Source organism: Myxine glutinosa, chromosome 7, assembly GCF_964187855.1.
Source record: "Myxine glutinosa chromosome 7, kmMyxGlut1.1, whole genome shotgun sequence".
NCBI classification, from domain to species: Eukaryota; Metazoa; Chordata; class Myxini; order Myxiniformes; family Myxinidae; genus Myxine; species Myxine glutinosa.
This window is the reverse complement of record NC_136267.1, coordinates 18675967-18696990: the sequence shown is the minus strand read 5'-3', so window position 1 is coordinate 18696990 and position 21024 is coordinate 18675967. Positions and strand designations below refer to the sequence as shown.

At 43.4% G+C, this 21024-nt stretch overlaps 1 protein-coding gene across 1 annotated transcript; it reads left to right on the top strand.

The window, feature by feature from the left end:
- Positions 1-12196: 12196 nt before the first annotated feature.
- On the top strand, positions 12197-20733 carry LOC137431029 (uncharacterized). The gene is made up of 6 exons (XM_078781334.1): positions 12197-12734; positions 16379-16554; positions 16658-16852; positions 18459-18510; positions 18621-18968; positions 19864-20733. Exons 1-6 carry the CDS (start codon positions 12266-12268, stop codon positions 20025-20027), a joined length of 1404 nt encoding a protein of 467 aa, XP_078637460.1. The 5' UTR covers positions 12197-12265; the 3' UTR covers positions 20028-20733.
- The last annotated feature ends 291 nt before the right edge of the window (positions 20734-21024 follow it).

Genomic DNA, 21024 nt, shown 5'->3' with positions numbered 1-21024 from the left:
ACTTCAGGACTTGCTCCAAGCTTGGCTCAGATGGGCGTGGCTTAAAATCAACACGTGATGCCCTCGGCCTGGCATGGGCGTGGCTTCCAATCAACACGTGACCCTCTGGGCCTGGCTTGGGCGTGGCTTTAAATCAACACGTGACCCTTGGGCATGGCTTGAAATCAACACGTGACGCTTGGGCGTGGCTTGAAATCAACACGTGACGCTTGGGCGTGGCTTGAAATCAACACGTGACACTGGGACTGACTTGGGAGTTGGGCGTGGCTTTAAATCAACATGGACGACTCTCACCCGGTAAGTGTCAGAACGGGTTCGTGTTTCAGCAATTCTTCGGAGCTTTGTTTCCCAGGTAGTTCTCAAATACGAACGTTCACGGCTCGAAGTGGTGTTTATCAACAACACGATATTTTGGATGACCATATGGCATACGTTTTGATGTTTACTTTGGTTGTTCCGAGGTATTTAAACCACAAATTACAAAACACACGTTGATCGTTGATGATCTTTTCGTGGGTCAGGGATGAATAAAAAGGACTTCTGAGTTCTGGTGACAAATTTCTCGACGATTGGACAGGTAAAAGCTCGGCACATCGACATTTTGAACGCAAGAATAACTTGTGATGAAACAGGAAATAACCTGTCCGTCAATGAGTCAAAAATGTTCATGATTGTGTCCCTTTGATTGAAGGAAAGGGGCAGTGCCGGATTAACCATGAGGCAGACAAGGCAGACAAGCCTTAGGGCCAGCCAAAAATTCGGGCCAAAAAAATGGACAAGCAGTTTTCGTCAATTTTTATTATTTTAAACAAATTATTCCTAATTTCTGTCCCTGCCAGGGTAATATATGTATCTCAATTTTCGCAAATATTTTCAAGGTGCGCTACATCACTGTATAGTGTTTAATGTGGTTTGTATTTTATAATAAAAGGTTTTAAAACTTATACATCTGATGTTCTATTTGCAGATTCAATCCATCGTTATGTCAGGACGCAAAGGTGGCTGGGAGCGAGCTCAGGAGTTGAAGATAAAGAAGCATAAGGTTGATCAACTACTCAAGACGACTCATAAATTGACATCGTTTTTCCACGTGGTGGAGAAAGATGCTGGTGTTGGTGGTGATGATGATATAGATTCAACTAAGGACTCCCCTTCAACATCCCCCGCAGTTGATCCTGTCGAAGACGGGCCGACCGACGATGGTGACACAGACGCTAGGGGCGAAGGTGCTTCGGTATCGACTCCACCGATTCCCAACGATGTCGGGTTGTTTGGTAACATCACAGACAAACTGCGCCATGTGTGCATCAGCTTGGGCACTGACCATTTTCGGAACTTGCATGACAGTTATCCAGAAACGAAGCGCGAATACTCTGGGGTGAATCGCTTTCTTAATGCCAGTGCCTTCAAACTGGTTTTGCCAAATGGGGAGGTAGCTGATCGTGATTGGCTTGTTTATTCTCCTGCCAAAACTTGCGTTTTCTGTTTTGGTGTGTTGACGAAACAGCGTCTTGGTGCGTTGGCCCTTTTGTGCATTGAAAGTGATTTGCTCCGAGAACTGGACTTCAGTTCCGTAATTGAAGAGTTTGCAGTTGTAAAGGCGCGCAAGGTTACAATCTAAGGTCAAGTAAACTGTAAAGCAAAGTGCCAAATCTGTGCGTGTTTTGTCATGCATATATTCATACACTGCAAATTGTATAGACTAAACTAGTTTGAAAGTAGTTTCTTTTCACATTAAATATTTGTCTTTTTTGTATTAAATATTTTGTTAATGAATCAGTGCATCTTTTGTCTGGGGTCCATTTCCATGAGCCCGAGATCTAATTTAAATTGTTCAGGCCATTCTCTAAAATTTCAAAATGTGCCTTAGGGCCAGCCGAGGCTTAATCCGGCACTGGAAAGGGGATGTTACAGTACTCGGATGGTGTACAGTACGTGAGGCGGGTGCGCATGCGTGGATCCTCACTGGCGGAATGGCGATCCCTGTTAAAGGTGCTGACAGAACCTGGTTCATTAAATCCTGAATGATGAATCGACGTTTGTTCTTGAGATCTGCCTGAAACAGAGAAGGACAAATAAAAACAGATCAACACGGTGTTTACCAATAATAGCACCAATGATCGTTCACGGGGTAAAATGAGTACTGGGAATTAATAACTGGAGCAATGCGACTGTGTTGCCAATATGCCTCCGCATAGTCCCAAAACAGGTAGATGCCCTCGTTCACTGTCCTAAAAATAAAGAAGTTGGATTTAAATCCCTTTAGCTGTTTTCAAGTATCACATTTTCACCAGCCAGGACAGGTTTCACATCGATCGGTGAAACGGTTTCAGACAAGGGATTTAAAAAAAAAAAAAATCGGCTTTCAAGCTAATATGGCTGCCACACTACGTGACATATGACCTTACAAAAATGTAAACTCTGCATATGCATGTGTCGGGGATCACATTTGTGAAATTTCGTGTTGATCGGACAAGGTTTGTTTTTCTATTCAAGATGGCTGCCAAACCATGTGACCTACGACGACATCATTTTCAAACGATATGCAACAATGGTGCTAGATGATATATTTTTAAATTTAGCATCGATGGGGTAAGCAGTTTAAGAGATATAATTATTTAATATTTCCCTTCAATCCAATATGGTTGCCACACCAGTGACCAATGATATTGTCGCGTCGTGGATTAAGATCACCGAGCTGATGGATAGCCGGAACGAGCTTTAACTCAGAAGAGTACTTTGAAATTGGCTGGATTATCTTTTAACGCGCGCAGGAAGGTTCGAGGCCTTATCTGATTGGAAACACACAGGGTTATTCCGAACCCACAAAATAGAAATGAACCATGACAGAAAGTAAAATGCAACAAATATAAATTTATTTACAGTAATGTAAAAGACAACGAAAGGTGAGGTAAACTAAAATTCCTAAATGAGGGACGTCTCCACTCAGACTCGTATACAAACAAGGGGAAAATATAATGAAAATAAAATGATTTGGTTATCGGCCGGTACCCAGTTTTGCGTCCCCAAATGGCTGGTAAGGCTTGCTTGTCGTTCGTCGCCTCCAAACCACCGCACAGGAAGCCCACTAAAATTGCGCGGAGTCGGGCTCCCCGACGTCCCAACGTGAGGCCCCTCCCGCGATGCCAACTGCCTCTCCCGTTCAGTCTCTCTCCATAAGCGCACACGAGCCAAAGATGCGCCACCGCCCGCGACCAAGCCACAACAATGATGAAAATGCGAACACAGCCGTTCTCTTGAAAGCCAGCACACAAGGGAAATGCGACCGTCTCCAACGAACTCCAGCACGGAAGAGACCAGCTTCTCTTTCCTTCAGCTCTCGAATGTTCCACGCTGACGTCACACTCTGTCCAATCACCGAGCTCTTTCTCAATCATCCCATCGTGCCTCCACCAACCACGAAGGCTGGGGACAACCAACCACAAACCTCCAACAACCACAACTCCATTGAAACTTCACAAAAAACGTCACGAGTCATCAGGGGGTGGAGTCCAATCTTTGCTCCGGAATGTTCGGATGACATCTGCGATCGCGAGGTGGGACTTAGGTGAAAATGCTGCTTCTGTCGGCCTTGGCGGCACTGAGCGAATGAGCCATTTGTTATAGTCGTTTTACTGAGCCCTCAATTTCCTGGCTGGCCGAATGTAATAAAACCGAAGGGAAGACCACAGGAGGCAAATTACACACTGGGGAAGTAATATTTAAGCCCCAGAAATAATTAGCACAAAACCACGCCCCTTATGGCGACATGCAAACGCTCTTACCCGGACAGATGGCCTACTTACATGCACCGTTTGCCCTTCACGTGACTCGTGGTGGTCCCTCTCGGCTCTCCCCCCGTTGGTATTTTTGTGCACATAAGATTGTTCACGGTTCTGTTTAAATATTATTTAAATATGTATAACCTTTCCCCTTCAGTGTTTTACTCAGTGGTATTTTACAACACGCTGTTTTTCTTCCTATTTAAAAGGCTTTTCTCAATTTCCTCTCCAACTCATTCCACCTCAAAAAAAAGAAATTCAATATCTTATACGTCTCCCTCACTACATGGTCTAAATTCACATTCATTCCATCCCTCCTCCATCATTCTGAACCGGATTGCTAACTTGAAAATCACAACAAACCCAATTTGTTTTCAATGTTCGTCTTTCATTAATCATCCACTTTCTAAACTCCCCTCTTGCCCCTCCCATCCAAATCCCTCCCCTTGCACCTACACTCCTAAACTCCCCCCTTGCCCCGCCACTCTTAAACTCCCCCCCTACCCCTCCACTCCTGAACTCCCCCCTTGCCCTTCCACTCCTGAACTCCCCCCTTGCCCTTCCCCTCCTAAACTCCCCCCTCACTCCTCCCCTTCAAAACTCCCCCCCAACCCCTCCCATTCAAATCTCCCCCCATACCATTCCTCTCCAATTCTCCCTCCTCCCCCCTCCTCCTCAAAGCTGCCTCCTCCCCACTTCGTCTCCCTTCTATCTCATACCTCCACCCCCCCCAACCTTCTTCTTTCCTCTGCCCCCCCTCAAACAACCCCTCTCTGTGCCTCATCCCTTCACCTTCAAACCTTTCATCCTCCTCATCCTTCCCTTTCTTGGAACTCTTCTGCAATCGCTGACACACTAACAACTGCTCTCCCTACCTCCCCCTCTCATCCTTCATCTTACCCTACTCCTCCCCTCCCCTGTCCTGTACCCGATGCTCCCCCTCTCTCTTCATTAACGGTATGGACCTCAAACATCCGGGGCCTTCGCTCAAACCTGACTGATCTCTCCATACAGGTTGCTTCTGACAATCCAGACTTGATCTGCTTAACAGAGACTTTCCTCCTTCAAGATGTCTCTGATTCCTTAATATCTCTTCCTGGTTACTCCCTCCTCCGGTATGATAGACCTGAGCCTCGGCCTGGTGGTGGGGTGGCTATCTTTATCAAAAACTCTCTTCCTCACTCTCCTTGCACTGCCCTCTCTCCTCCTCACCCCCAGGAGTACCTCTGGCTACGGCTTCCTCTCCGCTCCCACCTTTTGTTCATATGTGTTCTGTACCGTCCCCCAAACAGTGATGACTCCATCTACATTTCACTGTCTGACAACATGGACCAACTTCTATCCACTCATCCCAACTCTCTCTTCCTCATATGTGGTGACTTCAATTGTCATCATGCCACCTGGTTGGGTGTGGGTTCCTCTCTCACCAGTCATGGCACCTCAGCAAAGGACTTCTGTGATTCACTGGGATTGACACAATCTGTCAATTTCCCGACCCGGATCTCAGCCAATGGAGTATCTTCTCTTCTAGACTTGGTTATGACTAACTTCCCTGCTAATGTCTGCTGCTCTTCTTCTGCTCCAATCGGTTCTTCTGATCATGTGCTTGTCAAAGTGGACATCTCTCTGGCCATTCTCAGAGAGCCTCCTCAGCGTCGACGAGTCTGGCATTTCACTCAGGCCGACTGGGACGGTCTTCAAGCAGCCATCAATCGTCTGGATTGGTCTCCCATCTCCACTGCCTCTGACATCAATTCTTCCTGGGAATTCTTCCAAAGCAAACTGATCTCTCTCATGCACAGATTTATCCCATCTCGCCTTCAGTTGTCTTACCCTTCCTCCCGTCCATGGTACACTGAATCTTGTGGTGAGGCAGTTGCCCTGAAACAACTTGCCTTTGCCTCTTGGAAGGCTAATCCAACTGAAGGAAATCTCAGTTCCTTCCACCAAGCTCGGAACAAGTGTGTGTCTACCCTCAGGAGTGCCAGGAAGCACTATCTCTCCTCACTCAAGAATGAACTCTCGAACCTGTCTCCTTCCTCCAAATCCTGGTGGCGTCTGGTCAAATCCGTTTCTGGTGTTTGTTCCCCCTCCATCCCCTCCCTTACCTCAAATGGCCACACAGTTGACATCGCACGTGACAAAGCCGAATGCCTCAACTCTGTGTTTGCCTCAAAATCCTTAGTCCCAAACCCATCTCTCTCTGTTCCCACCTTTCCCAGTCGAACCAAACTGCTCCTGGACTCTGTGACCTTCTCTCCTGACAAGGTGGAGGAGTTTTTGTCAAACCTCGACTCTGATTCAGCAACTGGACCAGATGGCATCAGCCCACGGGTCCTAAAATCCTGCTCTGCCGCTCTATCTCACCCTCTCTCTGTTCTTTTCACCCTATCCTTTGCTCAAGGTCATCTGCCAGCATCCTGGAAATCAGCAAACATTACCGCTTTACACAAAAAAGGTGCAAAAACAGATCCTTGCAACTACAGACCAATCAGCCTGCTCCCAATTATCAGCAAAGTCATGGAATCCATCATTGCTTCGGATATGAAATCTTTCCTCTTCTCCAATGGCTTGATCTCTGATCATCAATTTGGTTTCAGACCAGGTCACTCTACTCTGGACATGCTGCTTCTGCTGTCTCAACAATGGATGGAGGTCCTCAATGCCAAACAGCAAATCAGAGCCGTCTCCCTTGACATATCACGTGCCTTCGATACGGTCTGGCACCCAGCTCTGCTCACCAAACTCTCCTCCTATGGTATCCATGGAAATCTCCATGCATGGCTTGCGGACTTCCTCTCTGGTCATAGTCAACGTGTGGCCCTGAATGGATTTCTCTCATCTCCCCTTCCCGTTCAGGCTGGAGTTCCCCAAGGCAGTGTGCTGGGCCCTGTGCTTTTTCTGGTCTTTATCAATGATCTCTCCGACTCTCTGGAAAATCCTCTGTATCTCTTTGCTGATGACTCCACTCTCTGCCGCTCCATTCCTCTTCCCTCAGATCGGCAGTCTGCAGCCTCCTCACTCTCTGAAGACCTGGACAAAATCACAGACTGGTCAAACATGTGGAACATGTCTTTCAATCCTGACAAATCTCACACTCTTACTATGTCTCTCCGAAAAGATCGACTGGACAACCCTCCCATCTACTTTCTCAACAATCCTCTCCAAGAAGTTCTGTCGCTCAAGCTTTTGGGTCTCACCATCTGCCATGATCTTTCTTGGGAAAACCACATTTCCAAGCTGGCCTCCAAAGCCAGTCGCCGACTGGGCATCCTCCGTCGTGCGAAGTCCTTCCTAGGCACACCTGAGCTCCTCACCACATACAAGGCTTTCATCCGCAGCTCAATGGAATACTGTTCTCCCCTATGGGCTGGTGCTCCTGCCTCACACCTGGCTCGGCTTCACGCTGTTGAATCCAAAGCTTTCAGAATCATTGGAATCTCCCGCGATGAAGCTATCTCTGAGGGCCTTTCACTCACTCACCGCAGGCAGGTAGGTGGTCTTTCTGTCTTCTTCCGACTCCTCTCCGGCCTTGCTCCCCCAGCTCTCTCTGTGCTCTGTCCCCCAAATATTCCTACAGGTCGCACAAGATCTGCCAGCCACCCTCTGAAGGTTAAACTGCCGAAATCTCGGCTATCTGCTCACCTTCACTCTTTCATTCCTCTTTTCTCCCGCCTCTGGAACAAACTCCCACACTCACTTCAATCACACTCCTCCCTCCAGGTCTTCAAAACAGCTGTTCACCACCATCTCTTATCTTCCCCTATCCAAAACCTTGATCTTTTCTACCCCCACTAATTCACCCCAGATCCACCTTGTTTGAAATTCCAACTTCTTTCCTGGAAGTTTTGGCAGTGTCCATATGTTTTATACCTCTCCCACCCCCCCCCCCCCTTCCCATGCCTCCCCCCCAAAGCCCTCTCCCTCCCACAGTTCTCTCGATGTCTCCATGTCTCTCGGTCCCTGCTCTCAAATGTTGTGTTTGTGTCCTTCCCCCTCTCTCCCCATCTTGTCTACCGCTCCCGATGTTATTTGTTTTGTGTGTCTGTTTGTTTTTCTGTGTGATTAATGTTCGCTCTTTCACGAGCCTCGATCTTGTATACAAAAAAAAAAAAAAAAAATTTGAGATGGCGTCTTCGCAACTCTTGGAGCATGCTAATCGACACGATTCTATCTCGACTAAGGTATTTCATCGTTTACCCCCACAATCGTAACACAGCCTCCTCTCATTCCCTGACAGCCAAACAGCTCCTTAGCTGTACGTCCTGCCAGGGAGAGTTTCCGCAACATCCAGGCTCCCTTGGCCTCAGGCTCTCATAGCCTCTTCTGGGTCGCCAGGGGTCTCCATACCCACTGGTCACCCAACAGACCACCCCTCCAACGGATTTCCATTTCCAGACACCACCGGCTGCCAGAGACAAGTTACCTGAGGGGGAGCCGCAGTCACCACTCCTCCAGAGCTTAGTCCATTCCTGCAGACACACACAAGGTAAAAGGGACTCTCCCACTTGGTGCAATTTAAATGCTCTAATGGTGGTGAGGTGCTCCATGTGAAACAGTTCGTTCAATATTTGTAATTTTTAGTCGAGGGTCAGAAATAATTATTCGTATTGGTGTCAAAGCGAGTGACCAATTGCAAATTAATAGTAGGATAATTATAGACGGTGTCATCCCAGCCACCATTCTGCCAACAACACAATAAATGAGTAATAATAGGATTTTAAAACGTCATTTTATCCACCAATAGAACACGAGTTGTTCATCCTCGTCCAGGTGTGTTTCATTGTTTTGTAAATAAAATAATCAAGCGATGATTTACTGTTTGCTGATTGGGTGATGATGAACACAATTACCCTTTTGTGGAGACGAATATTCCTTTTGTCGATGAACACAGTTAATTTTTACCTTCTCCACCGAAGGTGGATGGAGGTTATGTTTTCATCTCTGTCTGTTTGTTTGTCTCTCTTTGTCTGTGAACAGGATATCTCAAAAAGTTGTAGACGGATTCGGACGAAATTTGGCAGAGATGTAGCGTATGTGACAAGGACGAAATGATTCGATTTTGGTGAAGATCCGGATTCGGATCCTGCTACTAGAATTTTTAAGTGATTCTTCACCATTGGGAGACTGTGCCAAAAACTATACTTAGCAGGATATCTCAAAAAGTTATGGATGGATTTGGACGAAACTTGGTGGACAGGTTGTGTGTGTGTGTGTGTGTGTGTGTGTGTGTGTGTGTGTGTGTGTGTGTGTGTGTGTGTGTGTGTGACAAAGAAGAATTGATTCGATTTTGGTGAAGATATGAATATGGATTTGGACATGAGAATTATTTAATTTTTTTAAGTGATTCTTCACCATTGAAAGATGGGGCTAAAACCAACATATAGCAGGATATCTCAAAACGTTATGGACGGATTTGGACGAAACTTGTTGGACATGTTGTGTGTCTGACAGTGACGAATCGATTCAATTTTGGTGAAGATCCGGATCCGGATCCAGCTAGTAGAATTTCCAGCGAGAACGAAATTTTACCAAAGAAGCGCCTCCGCCTGTATAATTTTTTATTCATAATTATGACGTCATAGGTCACGTGGTACAGACGCCATCATGGAAAAACGTTACACCTCTAACTACCAAACCGCTCAATGGAAAAAATTGAAACATGGCTCATTGTCAGGTACTCACCATGGGGAATAAGATATGCTGATGGTGATGTCCTCGGTGCCTTAATTATGACGTCATAATTCGACAAGTACAATGCTTGATCTGATCAGTGTGAATAAAACAAAAATTCCTCTGCAACTGTTTGTCCGATGGACACGAAATTTTCTGATATTGTGCGGCTCCTCCTTTAGAATTTTTTTAATGATAATTATAACGTCATAGGTCACGTGGTACAGACGCCATCTTGGAAAAACGTTACACCTCTAACTACCAAACCGCTCAATGGAAAAAATTGAAACATGGCTCATTGTCAGGTACTCACCATGGGGAATAAGATATGCTGATGGTGATGTCCTCGGTGCCTTAATTATGACGTCATAATTCGACAAATACAATGCTTGATCTGATTAGTGTGAATAAAACAAAAATTCCTCTGCAACTGTTTGTCCGATGGACACGAAATTTTCTGATATTGTGCGGCTCCTCCTTTAGAATTTTTTTAATGATAATTATAACGTCATAGGTCACGTGGTACAGACGCCATCTTGGAAAAAATCGAAAAAAGTTGCACCTCTATATCTCCAAAAACCGTTCCATGAAAAATTGAAATATGGCTCATTGTCAAGTACTCCCTTTGGGGAATAAGATATGTTAATAATGATGTCATCGGTGCCTTCGTTATGACGTCATAGCTGGCGAAGCCGGTGTTGTGAATGAACGCGTACGTATTATGTTGAAAAGCCAGATTTTGCTGGATCCCTTGAGAATTTCGAAACTTTGACGCACCAAATCGCTCAATGGAGGCCGCCATCTTGCGGATGCGGAGGTATGCATAACAAATTGAAAAACGTTCAACAGGAGTTTGTTTCACCCGTCTTTTTTTGATTCACAATCTTATGCACCTCTAATTTGTAATTAAAATACTTTAAGACCAACCTCATTCCCCGGGCCCTGGTTATCTTCAACGAAAATCGTCACCAATTACTGGAACCAATGAGATTCGAGTATTTGAAAAAATATTTCAAAAAAGCTTATGACCGCGTTTCGGACGCTGAAAACGGCGTCAAATATTCTAAAATTGAAGAAGAATTATTTTTTAGAAATCTCGCGGCCGTAGGGGATAGTTTTTCACGGCCGGACATATCCGAAGTTGAGACGGAATTCACCGAATTAATCAAGAAGTAAATTTCATAAATTTTAATCTCATCCAGAATGCAAATGGTGTCATTTTGAACTAGGTACGGTACCTACTACACCTACCTACTACCAACTACCTCACCTACTGATGCCATAGTGATGGGTAAAATAGTGGCAAGGGGCTTTGGCTTTGCCGGCTCATTGCGGCTTTGCAGTCGAGTACTAGTAATACAACACGTATCGATCAATGTGAATTTTTTTTCTCAGCAATTGTTGGTCTGATGGGCAAGAAATTTTCACCATAGGAACCCCTCCTCATGTAGAATATTTTAATGATATTCATCATGTCATCGGTCATGTGGTACAGGCGCCATCTTGTAAAAACCGAAATATGTTGCACCTCTATATCTCCAAACCCTGGTGTTGGCTTAGCGGTTACGGTGCCGGCTTGGGATCCTAGGATCCTGGGTTCGAATCCCGGTCGATCGCTGAATTAACGCCAGGGGGGTTGACTCAGCCTGTCATCCTTCCGAGGTCGGCAAATTGAGTACCAGCTTGCTGGGATGAATGATCACGGTGTGTACCCCGGTTTAGAATAGGTACACCGTATCCCTGCGCATCGTAAGAGGCGACCACGGGTTGGCGTCAGGAAGGGCATCCGGCCATAAAAAACATTGCCTCAAACAGGGAACCATGATTGTCATGGGGCCCGCAAGGCTAACCCCCGCTCTAGCGGGGAAAATGGCCTTAAAACGATCATTCATTCATTCAATATCTCCAAAACCGCTGCATGGAAAATATTGAAACATGGCTCATTGTAAAGAACTCCAAATGGGGAATAGGTGTTGTTAACGATGACGTCATTGGTGCCATAATTAGCACATCATAATTCGACAGGGACAACGCTTACAGTACGGCAAATAGGTGAAATATTTGGGAGAATTGTGACTTTGATGATACAAGCACGAGAGTTGGCACACAGTTAGAGTATGCCCTAAGGAAGATATTTGGCTATAGGGCCATCACAGATTTGTCCTGTGACAACAATGGCGGCCATTTTTCGAAAAAGGATAAATCTGCGATGGCCCTATAACCAAATATCTTTCTTAGGACATACTCTGACTGTGTGCCAAATGGATGGCCCTATAGCCAAATATCTTTCTTAGGACATACTCTGACTGTGTGCCAAATGCCATGCTTGTACCATTAAAGGCACAATTCTTGCACCTATCTGCCATACTATTAGTCTGATGAGTTTGAAACGTATTGAGCATGATCTATGCAACAATTATATGAGAGAATATAAATTTATGATGTCATCGCTCACGTGGTCTGGCAGCCATATTGGATAAATGAAAAAAAAATGTTCAAGAAAAGAAGAGTTGGCTCACAACAAGTCGACTGCGCAGGGTAAGTATTCTATGAATACCATCTAGTTTATGTTATGTATTACAAGAGGAAATTAACATGTTAAAACGAATGTTTCTGAAATTCAAATTCTTTCTCATGAGAAAGGAAATCTGTTTGCAACGTGTGGTGAACACTTCCTCATTTAATCACGTTATGTTGAAGCACCAAGACACATCATGACCATCTGTTGGACACATCACGGTGCAGAAGTAAAATAATTTTTGTGGTTCGTGTTCAGTGATTCTGCTGCAGTGTTAGTAAACGGATCTGGGATGAGGGACTCGCTGCTGGTTTTGATGTTGATCCTTGGACAGTCCACCTGCGCGGTGCAGCCCGGAATTACCGTGCTGAGTGTATACGAGCACACCTGTGCGAACCTACCGTGTGATTGTGGGACTCGGGGATCTACCTGGGTACGGTGGATGAGGGATGCAGATGTGGACGGAGTGGTTGAGCAGCAGTTCAGTTGTTCTCGTACCAATTGCTACGATATCGACTGTGATCAAAAACAAAAAACGAAGCTGAACCGTCATAAGATTTTATCAAACGGGGATCTTCAAATCTCTAAGGTGGAAACGAGAGATTCTGGTCTCTACAGATGTCTGGATCAACGTCCCCAAGGAAGTGTAACGGAGTGTGATTCCACATCATCATTCTGTCCTTCAGGAGATCAAGAGGAAGAGTCAGCAGAGGGTGTTACTCCATCTTCATGTGGAGCAGCTCTACTCCTGCACATCTCAGGTAAATCTAGAGGTTTATTTCACATTTTACATCTGGAGACAAAAAATATTTTATCATGGATTATCGTCGTGTTTCATGTGGAGGGAGGGCATGGGAAATCAAATGTATACCAAAGAATACACTGAAAGGTAAATATATGAATGGATATGGTAGCTGATGACATGACAGATTTGGGATTTCTGAGTCATGATGATGTTCATTTTAAGGGATATTGAGATTTGAACAAAATTAGGATCTTGAGATCTTTTCCCCAGCTTAGGTTGTCCTGCCAATTGTCCCATCAAATGCTCGTAGAGAGATTTACACTTTTACAGTGTCATTTATAACCAAGTAATTCAATTTCATTCCTAAAAATAATTGTAATAACTAGAACGACACTTGATAGAGTGTGTAGTCTCACATTTCATGCTCATTCTGAACAAAAATACAGTACCATCGTTATCTGACCACGATACTATCTTATCATCCATGCACCCTGTTTTGTCACATACATTTCCATTATCCGTAGCTTTATTGATGATTGATTAATTTATGGGATATTTAACATCCACTGTTGTGCACATCAAGGCTAAATTGAAACAACGAAGTTGAATATGAAAATAATTCAAACTATATTCACCTTGGCTCGTCGATCATCTGGGTGAAGTTTTGCATCGATCTGTTGGAGCCGTTCTGACGAGGAACGTCTTCATTTTCAATCCAATATGGCCACCAGATCACGTAACCGATGATATTAATTTAGTTCTTCACTCGGATCGAGTCGTAAAAGAGATATGCGAAGTTTCAGACCATTCGGAAGAGGATTTCAATTGAAACAATTATGGCTGATTGATGTTGATATCTCGTGCCTTCGATACGGTCTGGCACCCCACTCTGCTCACCAAACTCTCCTCCTGTGGTATCCATGGAAATCTCCACGCATGGCTTGCGGACTTCCTTTCCCGTCGTAGTCAACGTGCGGCCCTGAATGCAATTCTCTGATCTCCCCTTCCTGTTCAGGCTGGAGTTCCTCAAGGACGTGTTCTGGGCCCTGTGCTCTTTTTGGTCTTCATCAATGATCTTTCCGACTCACTGGAAAATGCTCTCTATCCCTTTGCTGATGATGCCACTCTCTGCCGCTCCATACCTCAACCCTCAGATCGGCAGGCAGCAGCCTCTTCACTCTTTGCGGACCTGGATAAAATCACAGACTGGTTAAACAAGTGGAACGTGTCTTTCAATCCTGACAAATCTCACACTCACTGTGTCTCTCTGAAAAGACCGTCTGGACAACCCTCCCATTTACTTTCTCAACAATCCTCTCCAAGAAGCTCTGTCACTCAAGGTTTTGGGTCTCACTATCTGCCATGATCTTTCCTGGGAAAACCGCATTTCCAAGCTGGCCTCCAAAGCCAGTCGCCAACTGAGCATCCTCCATTGTGCAAAGTCCTTCCTTGGCACACCTGAGCTCCTCACTGCATACAAGGCTTTCATTCGCAGCTCAATGGAATACTGCTCTCCACTCTGGGGTGGTGCTCCTGCCTCACACCAAGCTCGGCTTCACGCTGTTGAAACCAAAGCTTTCAGAATCATTGGAATCTCCCGCGATGAAGCTAACTCCGAGGGCCTTTCACTCACTCACCGCAGGCAGGTTGGTGGTCTTTCTGTCTTCTACCGACTCCTCTCCGGCCTAGCTCCCCCAGCTCTGTCTGTGCTGTGGCCCCCAAATATTCCTGCAGGACGCACAAGATCTGTCTGCAACTCTCTTACAGTGAAACTGCAAAAATCAAGACTCTCTGCTCACCTTCACTCTTTTATTACTCTTTTTTTTCCACCTCTGGAACAAACTCCCACAAGACTCTCCTCCCTCCAGGTCTTTAAAACAGTTGTTCCCCACCATCCCCCATAAAAAAACCTTGATGTTTTCTAGCCCCGTTAATACACCCCAAATCCACATCTTTCAATCTTCGACTTCCTTCCTGAAATTCCTTGTAGTGTCAATTTGTTTGGTACCGTGTACCCCTTCCCTTCTCCCCCCTCCCCCCTGCCACCCCCTAGCCCTCTCCCTTCGAACAGATCTCCTGATGTCCCTGTTCTCTATTGTTGTGCTTGTGTGCTTCCCTCTCTCTCCACATCTTGTCTCCTCCTCCCTTTATTGTTTTTTGTGTCCGTTTATGTTTTTTGCGTTTTATGTGCTAATGTATGTTTGATATGCAAGCTCTTAAACGAGCCTCGATCTTGTATACAAAAAAAAAAGAATGGCTGCAATACCACTTCACCAATTATGTCATAGTTATCACCATGTATACCACATGGGGAGTTGATGACATACCAAGTTTCAATCTTTTTAGTTGAGCCGTTTCAGAGAAAATTATGTCAAATCTTTTTTCCTTTAATCCAATATGGCTGCCATGCCATGTGACCTAGAGTTATAAATAAAATATTCTCCATGGTGATTCCCTTCTGTGATTAAAGTTTTGTATCAATCGGACAAGCACTTACAGAAAATAATAAAATAAAAGTGAAAATATAAAGATGTGGACACAGACATACACAAACAGATAGACAAGCAGGGGCGTTGCAATGGTCTCGGAACCCGTTTAGGCGAGACTAATAAGTAAGGTGTGTTCGTAGAAAGGAAATAATCAAACTGTATAACATTTAAGAGGAGTAAGTATTGTTGTGATGTAATTTACTATATAAGAGGGCCATTGTTTGTCTGTGTGTCTGTCTGTGTGTGGGTCGCCATTTTTCTCAGATGGCTGAACGGATATTGGTCGGTCGTTATACATAGTAAGCTCGGCATACATAGTAAGCTCGTTATACATAGTAAGCTCGTTATACATCGTAAGCTCGTTATACATAGTAAGCTCGTCATACATAGTAAGCTCGTCATACATAGTAAGCTCGTTATACATAGTAAGCTCGTTATACATAGTAAGCTGGTTATACATCGAAAGCTGGTTCTACATAGTAAGCTCGTTATACATAGTAAGCTCGTTATACATAGTAAGTTGGTTATACATAGTAAGCTCGTTATACATAGTAAGCTCGTTATACATAGTAAGCTGGTTATACATAGTAAGCTGGTTATACATAGTAAGCTCGTTATACATAGTAAGCTGGTTATACATAGTAAGCTCGTTATACATAGTAAGCTCGTTATACATAGTAAGGTCGTTATACATAGTAAGCCGTTATACATAGTAAGTAAGCTGGTTATCCATAGTAAGTAAGCTGGTTATACATAGTAAGCTCGTTATACATAGTAAGCTCGTTATACATAGTAAGCTCGTTATACATAGTAAGGTCGTTATACATAGTAAGGTCGTTATACATAGTAAGCTGGTTATACATAGTAAGCTGGTTATACATAGTAAGCTGGTTATCCATAGTAAGCTGGTTATACATAGTAAGCTCGTTATACATAGTAAGGTCGTTATACATAGTAAGCTGGTTATACATAGTAAGCTGGTTATCCATAGTAAGCTCGTTATACATAGTAAGCTCGTTATACATAGTAAGCTCGTTATACATAGTAAGGTCGTTATACATAGTAAGGTCGTTATACATAGTAAGCTCGTCCTGATAGTTTATTAAAGTAAAAATAACATTGAACATCATGTTTAACATCCGGGATATTAACGATGTGCGATTTATATCAGATTCCCCTCAGGAAGCGAAGGATTACAAGATTTACAAGATTTACATCAAAACAGGATATCATTTGGGGGCTGGCACAGATTCCAACGTTTATATCACGATCTGTGGAGGATTGAAGTGTTTGAGATCTCATCATCTTAAACATTCAACACATTCCGATCCTTTTGAAGCGGGTCAGGTAATTATTGACACACACACTTTAACAAGGTAGATAAACTATTTATAAACATGTTAATGCCCGACCAGGTGAGACGTTACCTGCTGTGCATGTGTTTCTACAGGTAGATGTTTTCACTGTGCGCTCCCTTCACCTGGGGAACCTGGAAAATGTAACAATCTGGCACGATGGGAGTGGATATCATCCTGGCTGGGTCCTCGAGAACATCAGAATCACCGAAACATTCTCCGGACTCGAACAAACATTTACCTGTTCGTGTTGGATTCATATAAACGATCCTAAAACCCTCAATCCCCAGGTAATCTTACATTATTCCACAAATAACAAATGGAATCTCGATCTTTTAACTTCCTCTCCCAAGATCACGTGTTTCTCAATCCTCTCTGCCGTCATGAATGAAGTGAATTTAGAAATTGAATGAATCACTGTGCAAAGATCGTAATTACTTTTTTGTAATTTTTTTTTTTTTTTCGTAATGGAGGTGGGACACACACACACACACACACACACACACACACACACACACACACACACACACACACACACACACACACACAAACACACACACACACACACACACACACACACCTTGGAGACCTGCAACTCTGAAAGACCTTGTCAAGGTCAAAGGACAAACAAGGTCAAGAAAGGAAAATAACATGCAGAAAAGACAGGAAAATAAAGAAAAACACACAGCACAAACAAGGTCAAGCAAGGAAAATAACATGCAGACAAGACAGAAAAATAATGAAAAACACACAGGACAAACAAGGTCAAGAAAGGAAAATAACATGCAGACAAGACAGAAAAATAAATAAAAATACGCAGGACAAAGAAGGTCAAGAAAGGAAAATAACATGCAGACAAGACGGGAAAATAAAGAAAGACACGCAGGACAAACAAGGTCAAAAAAGGAAAACAACATGCAGACAAGACAGGAAAATAAAGAAAGACACGCAGGACAAACAAGGTCAAAAAAGGAAAACAACATGCAGACAAGACGGGAAAATAAAAAAAAATACGCAGGACAAAGAAGGTGAAGAAAGGAAAATAACATGCAGACAAGACGGGAAAATAACATGCAGACAAGAAAGGAAAATAACATGCAGACAAGACGGGAAAATAAAGAAAGACACGCAGGACAAACAAGGTCAAAAAAGGAAAATAACATGCAGACAAGATGGGAAAATAAAGAAAAACACGCAGGCCAAACACAACAAAGCTGTCAAGGTGCTCAAGGTGGACACCAAAGCACCCCTCCCTTGCCCCCTGCTCACCACAACAAAAACTGGGCTGTAAAATGCACAACCCAGCACAGGAAACCTACAGGAACAGCGGATTTTATTCTGAAATAATCAGAATCACTGCAATTTAACACAGGTGGAAGGTAATTAACTTGGTGTGTGATTTTGAAGTTGATTTGTTACATCTCAGATAATTTACAATTGCTATTATAAGGGGGGGGGGGGGGGGGTGGACACTTGTCCAACCAAGATATTCTAATTTTGCATTTTTAATTAATTTTCTGAAATTTGTGGAATTCGTTTTTGACTTGGAAGTTCTGGGGTACGATGTGTAAATAAAGGAGGAAAAGGTCTGATTTAATGCATTTTCATTCCAGGCTGAGAGGCAACAAGAGATGAAAAATTAGAAAGGGGGTGTAGACTTTCTATAGGCAGTGCACATCCTCAGAGCAATGTAAACATTCGGTTTGGAGAGGGTGCGGGTTTTGTAAACAGTTCAACCGGTGGTGCTGGAGAAGGACAGATGGGAGAGGGAGAGGAGAAACCGAATCTGTTTCATGTACTAATTCTTGTTTGCCTTTTACAATATCAATAACTTGTATTTTCCATCACTTCACCACATCTGGGTGTTGTTGCTCCCTCTCTATTATTTAATTTCAGATTCCCAGGTCATGTGACCCTTTGGATGACAGAGAACCGAAGAAACCAACCGGTGCGTTTTGTGGATTCTCATTCGGGAATTTGATGCCGTTTTTCAAAGCATTTTGGGAAAGATGTTATTGGTGGAAATAACGATTGTAATTTCCTTGTTTCCCATTGTAGTTCCCAACCCTCTCAGGGGAATTCCTCTCCTCTCTTGTGAGATACAAAAGCCAAACAGTAACAAGTTCTCACTGCTGTGGATGTTTCGAAGTACTGAATGCCACGAACAGGTGATCGCAGTGGCCGGAACACAGGCAGACATCCTTACCTCCTGTCTGGGGAAGAGTGAACAGAAAAACCATGGAATGCTGGAACCTGGACAGGATTCCTGTCCAGAAAGCTCCCACTGCTTGCTGCCTCCATTTGGTGTACCGAGGGATGAACTCGAGAGATACTGGTGCCTGATTGGTCCCGGAGAGGATGGAACTTGGACACAGCAGGTCCTCTCTGTGCTTTCATTCACACCTGGTAAGATGTAACTCGCTGATCATTACCACCCAGTGATCATGCTCTATTAAGGTTCTTCATTATAAGAAACCATCTTTGTTCATAATTACCCTGAAAGTGGCAACACCTTCTCTCTCTCTTATAATTTCCTTTTCCAAGTTACCCTCGCCAGAGGAGCGGGTATTGCATTTGAGTCCGTTTGTTTGTTTGTCTGTCTGTCTGTCTGCACAGAATAAATATGATTTTCTCTGCAACACTTGGTCCGATTGACAGGAAATTTTCACCATAGGGCAACTCCACCTGTAGAATATTTTGATGATAATTATGACGTCATGGGTCACGTGGTTTAGCCGCCATCTTGGAAAAACCGAAAAACTTTGCATCTCCATATCTCCGAAAGTGCTGAATAGAAAAAATTGAGACATGGCTCATTGTAAAGAACTCTCCATGGGGAATAAAATATGTTGATGATGATGTCATCGGTGCTTCCATTATGACGTCATAATTCGACAAGTACAAAACTTCATCCAATCAAGATGAAATTTCTTGAGCATCAAGGAAGAAATTAGTTTAGAAAACAAATAATGATGACGTCATCGGTCACGTGGTTTGGCCGCCATATTTGTTTCACACTAAAGCCTTAAAAACCACTGAAAATACATCCTGGCGAGGGTTTGCAATCTCTGATTGCTCTTTTTCTTGTTTAAAATGAGAAGTCCTGATAGCGAAGTATTTTGGGAGTGAACAATATTTTTTCTAAGATGAATAATATCAGGTAATAATTGTTTATTTGGTAAAAAGTTGAACAGGTATGGTGTTTTATTATTACCATTGATTTACCATTTAGTGCAGTTTATCCTTGGTTTAGTTACCGCATCTTCCATGATTGTTATCCTGATGGGTTTTATGATTATAGGAAACCAAAACGGATCCACAACGGTGGAAGAGACCAACGACCCATCACCATTCTCCGGATGCGGACCTGCTCTCATTGCAGCAATCACCATCAATGTTCTCGCTCTCTTCCCATTCACCATGGTTGTTTTCCTTGCTAAACGTTATCGTGAAGAATGTTTGTAGAAACATCTTTAAGATGTGATCACAAAGTCATCAATGTTTTTCCATCTCTCCATATGTGTGTTTTTTTAATGAGAAGACATTTGTTTTTATGAATGTTCAGGAAGTAGTTGTTAAAACATCAACACAAACATGATACTTCCCACCTCCGCCCGTGAAGATGGATGGAGGTTATGTTTTCACCCCTGTCTGTCTGTCTGTTTGTTTGTTTGTTTGTTTGTATGTCTGTCTGTCTGTGAACAAAATATCTAAAAGAGTTGTGGATGTATTCGGACGAAATTTGGCAGAGAGGTGGCGTATGTGACGAGGATGAAATGATTCGATTTTGGTGAAGATCTGGATTTGAACAGTACAATTTTTAAAGTGATTCTTCACCATTGAGAGATGGGGCCAAAAACGATACATAGCAGGATATCTCAAAAGGTTATGGACGAGTTATGACTAAACTTGGTGGACGAGTTGATTCGGTGACGAGAACAAGCAGATTAGATTTGGGTTCAGGTCCGAATCCAGACCCGGTCTATCATTGGGATACAAAAAGTAAACTGTTCAGCCTGGCGGAGGTATGCGCTCTAGCGAGTGCCGTTCTAGTTTCATATGAAACTTGTGGGAATTATGCTTCAGCTCTATTTGCTCTTTCGTTGTGAAATTGTTGATTGTTTTCAGGTATTATTTCTTTTTGTAATAATAAAGGACATGTTTGTGGGTTGCAGCGTGCAGATGGAAAACAATTTAACGTAAAATGCACATCCACAAACCAACATTGTACGATTTGGAACAATACAAGCTGTACATTGTGCTATTAATATCAATACAAACTATAAATTGCATTATATAGAACAATACAAGCTATACATTGTGTTATTAATATCAATACAAACTATGAATTGCATTATATAGAACAATACAAGCGATACATTGTGTTATTAATATCAATACAAACTATAAATTGCATTATATAGAACAATACAAGCTATACATTGTGTTATTAATATCAATA

Excerpts from the sequence above, each read along its gene's own strand:
- LOC137431029 (XM_078781334.1), top strand. The coding sequence starts at position 12,266 with ATGAGGGACTCGCTGCTGGTTTTGATGTTGATCCTTGGACAGTCCACC. Across the intron at positions 12,735-16,378 it reads TCTACTCCTGCACATCTCAG|ATTCCCCTCAGGAAGCGAAG; the intron begins GTAAATCTAGAG and ends GATTTATATCAG. Across the intron at positions 16,555-16,657 it reads ATCCTTTTGAAGCGGGTCAG|GTAGATGTTTTCACTGTGCG; the intron begins GTAATTATTGAC and ends GTGTTTCTACAG.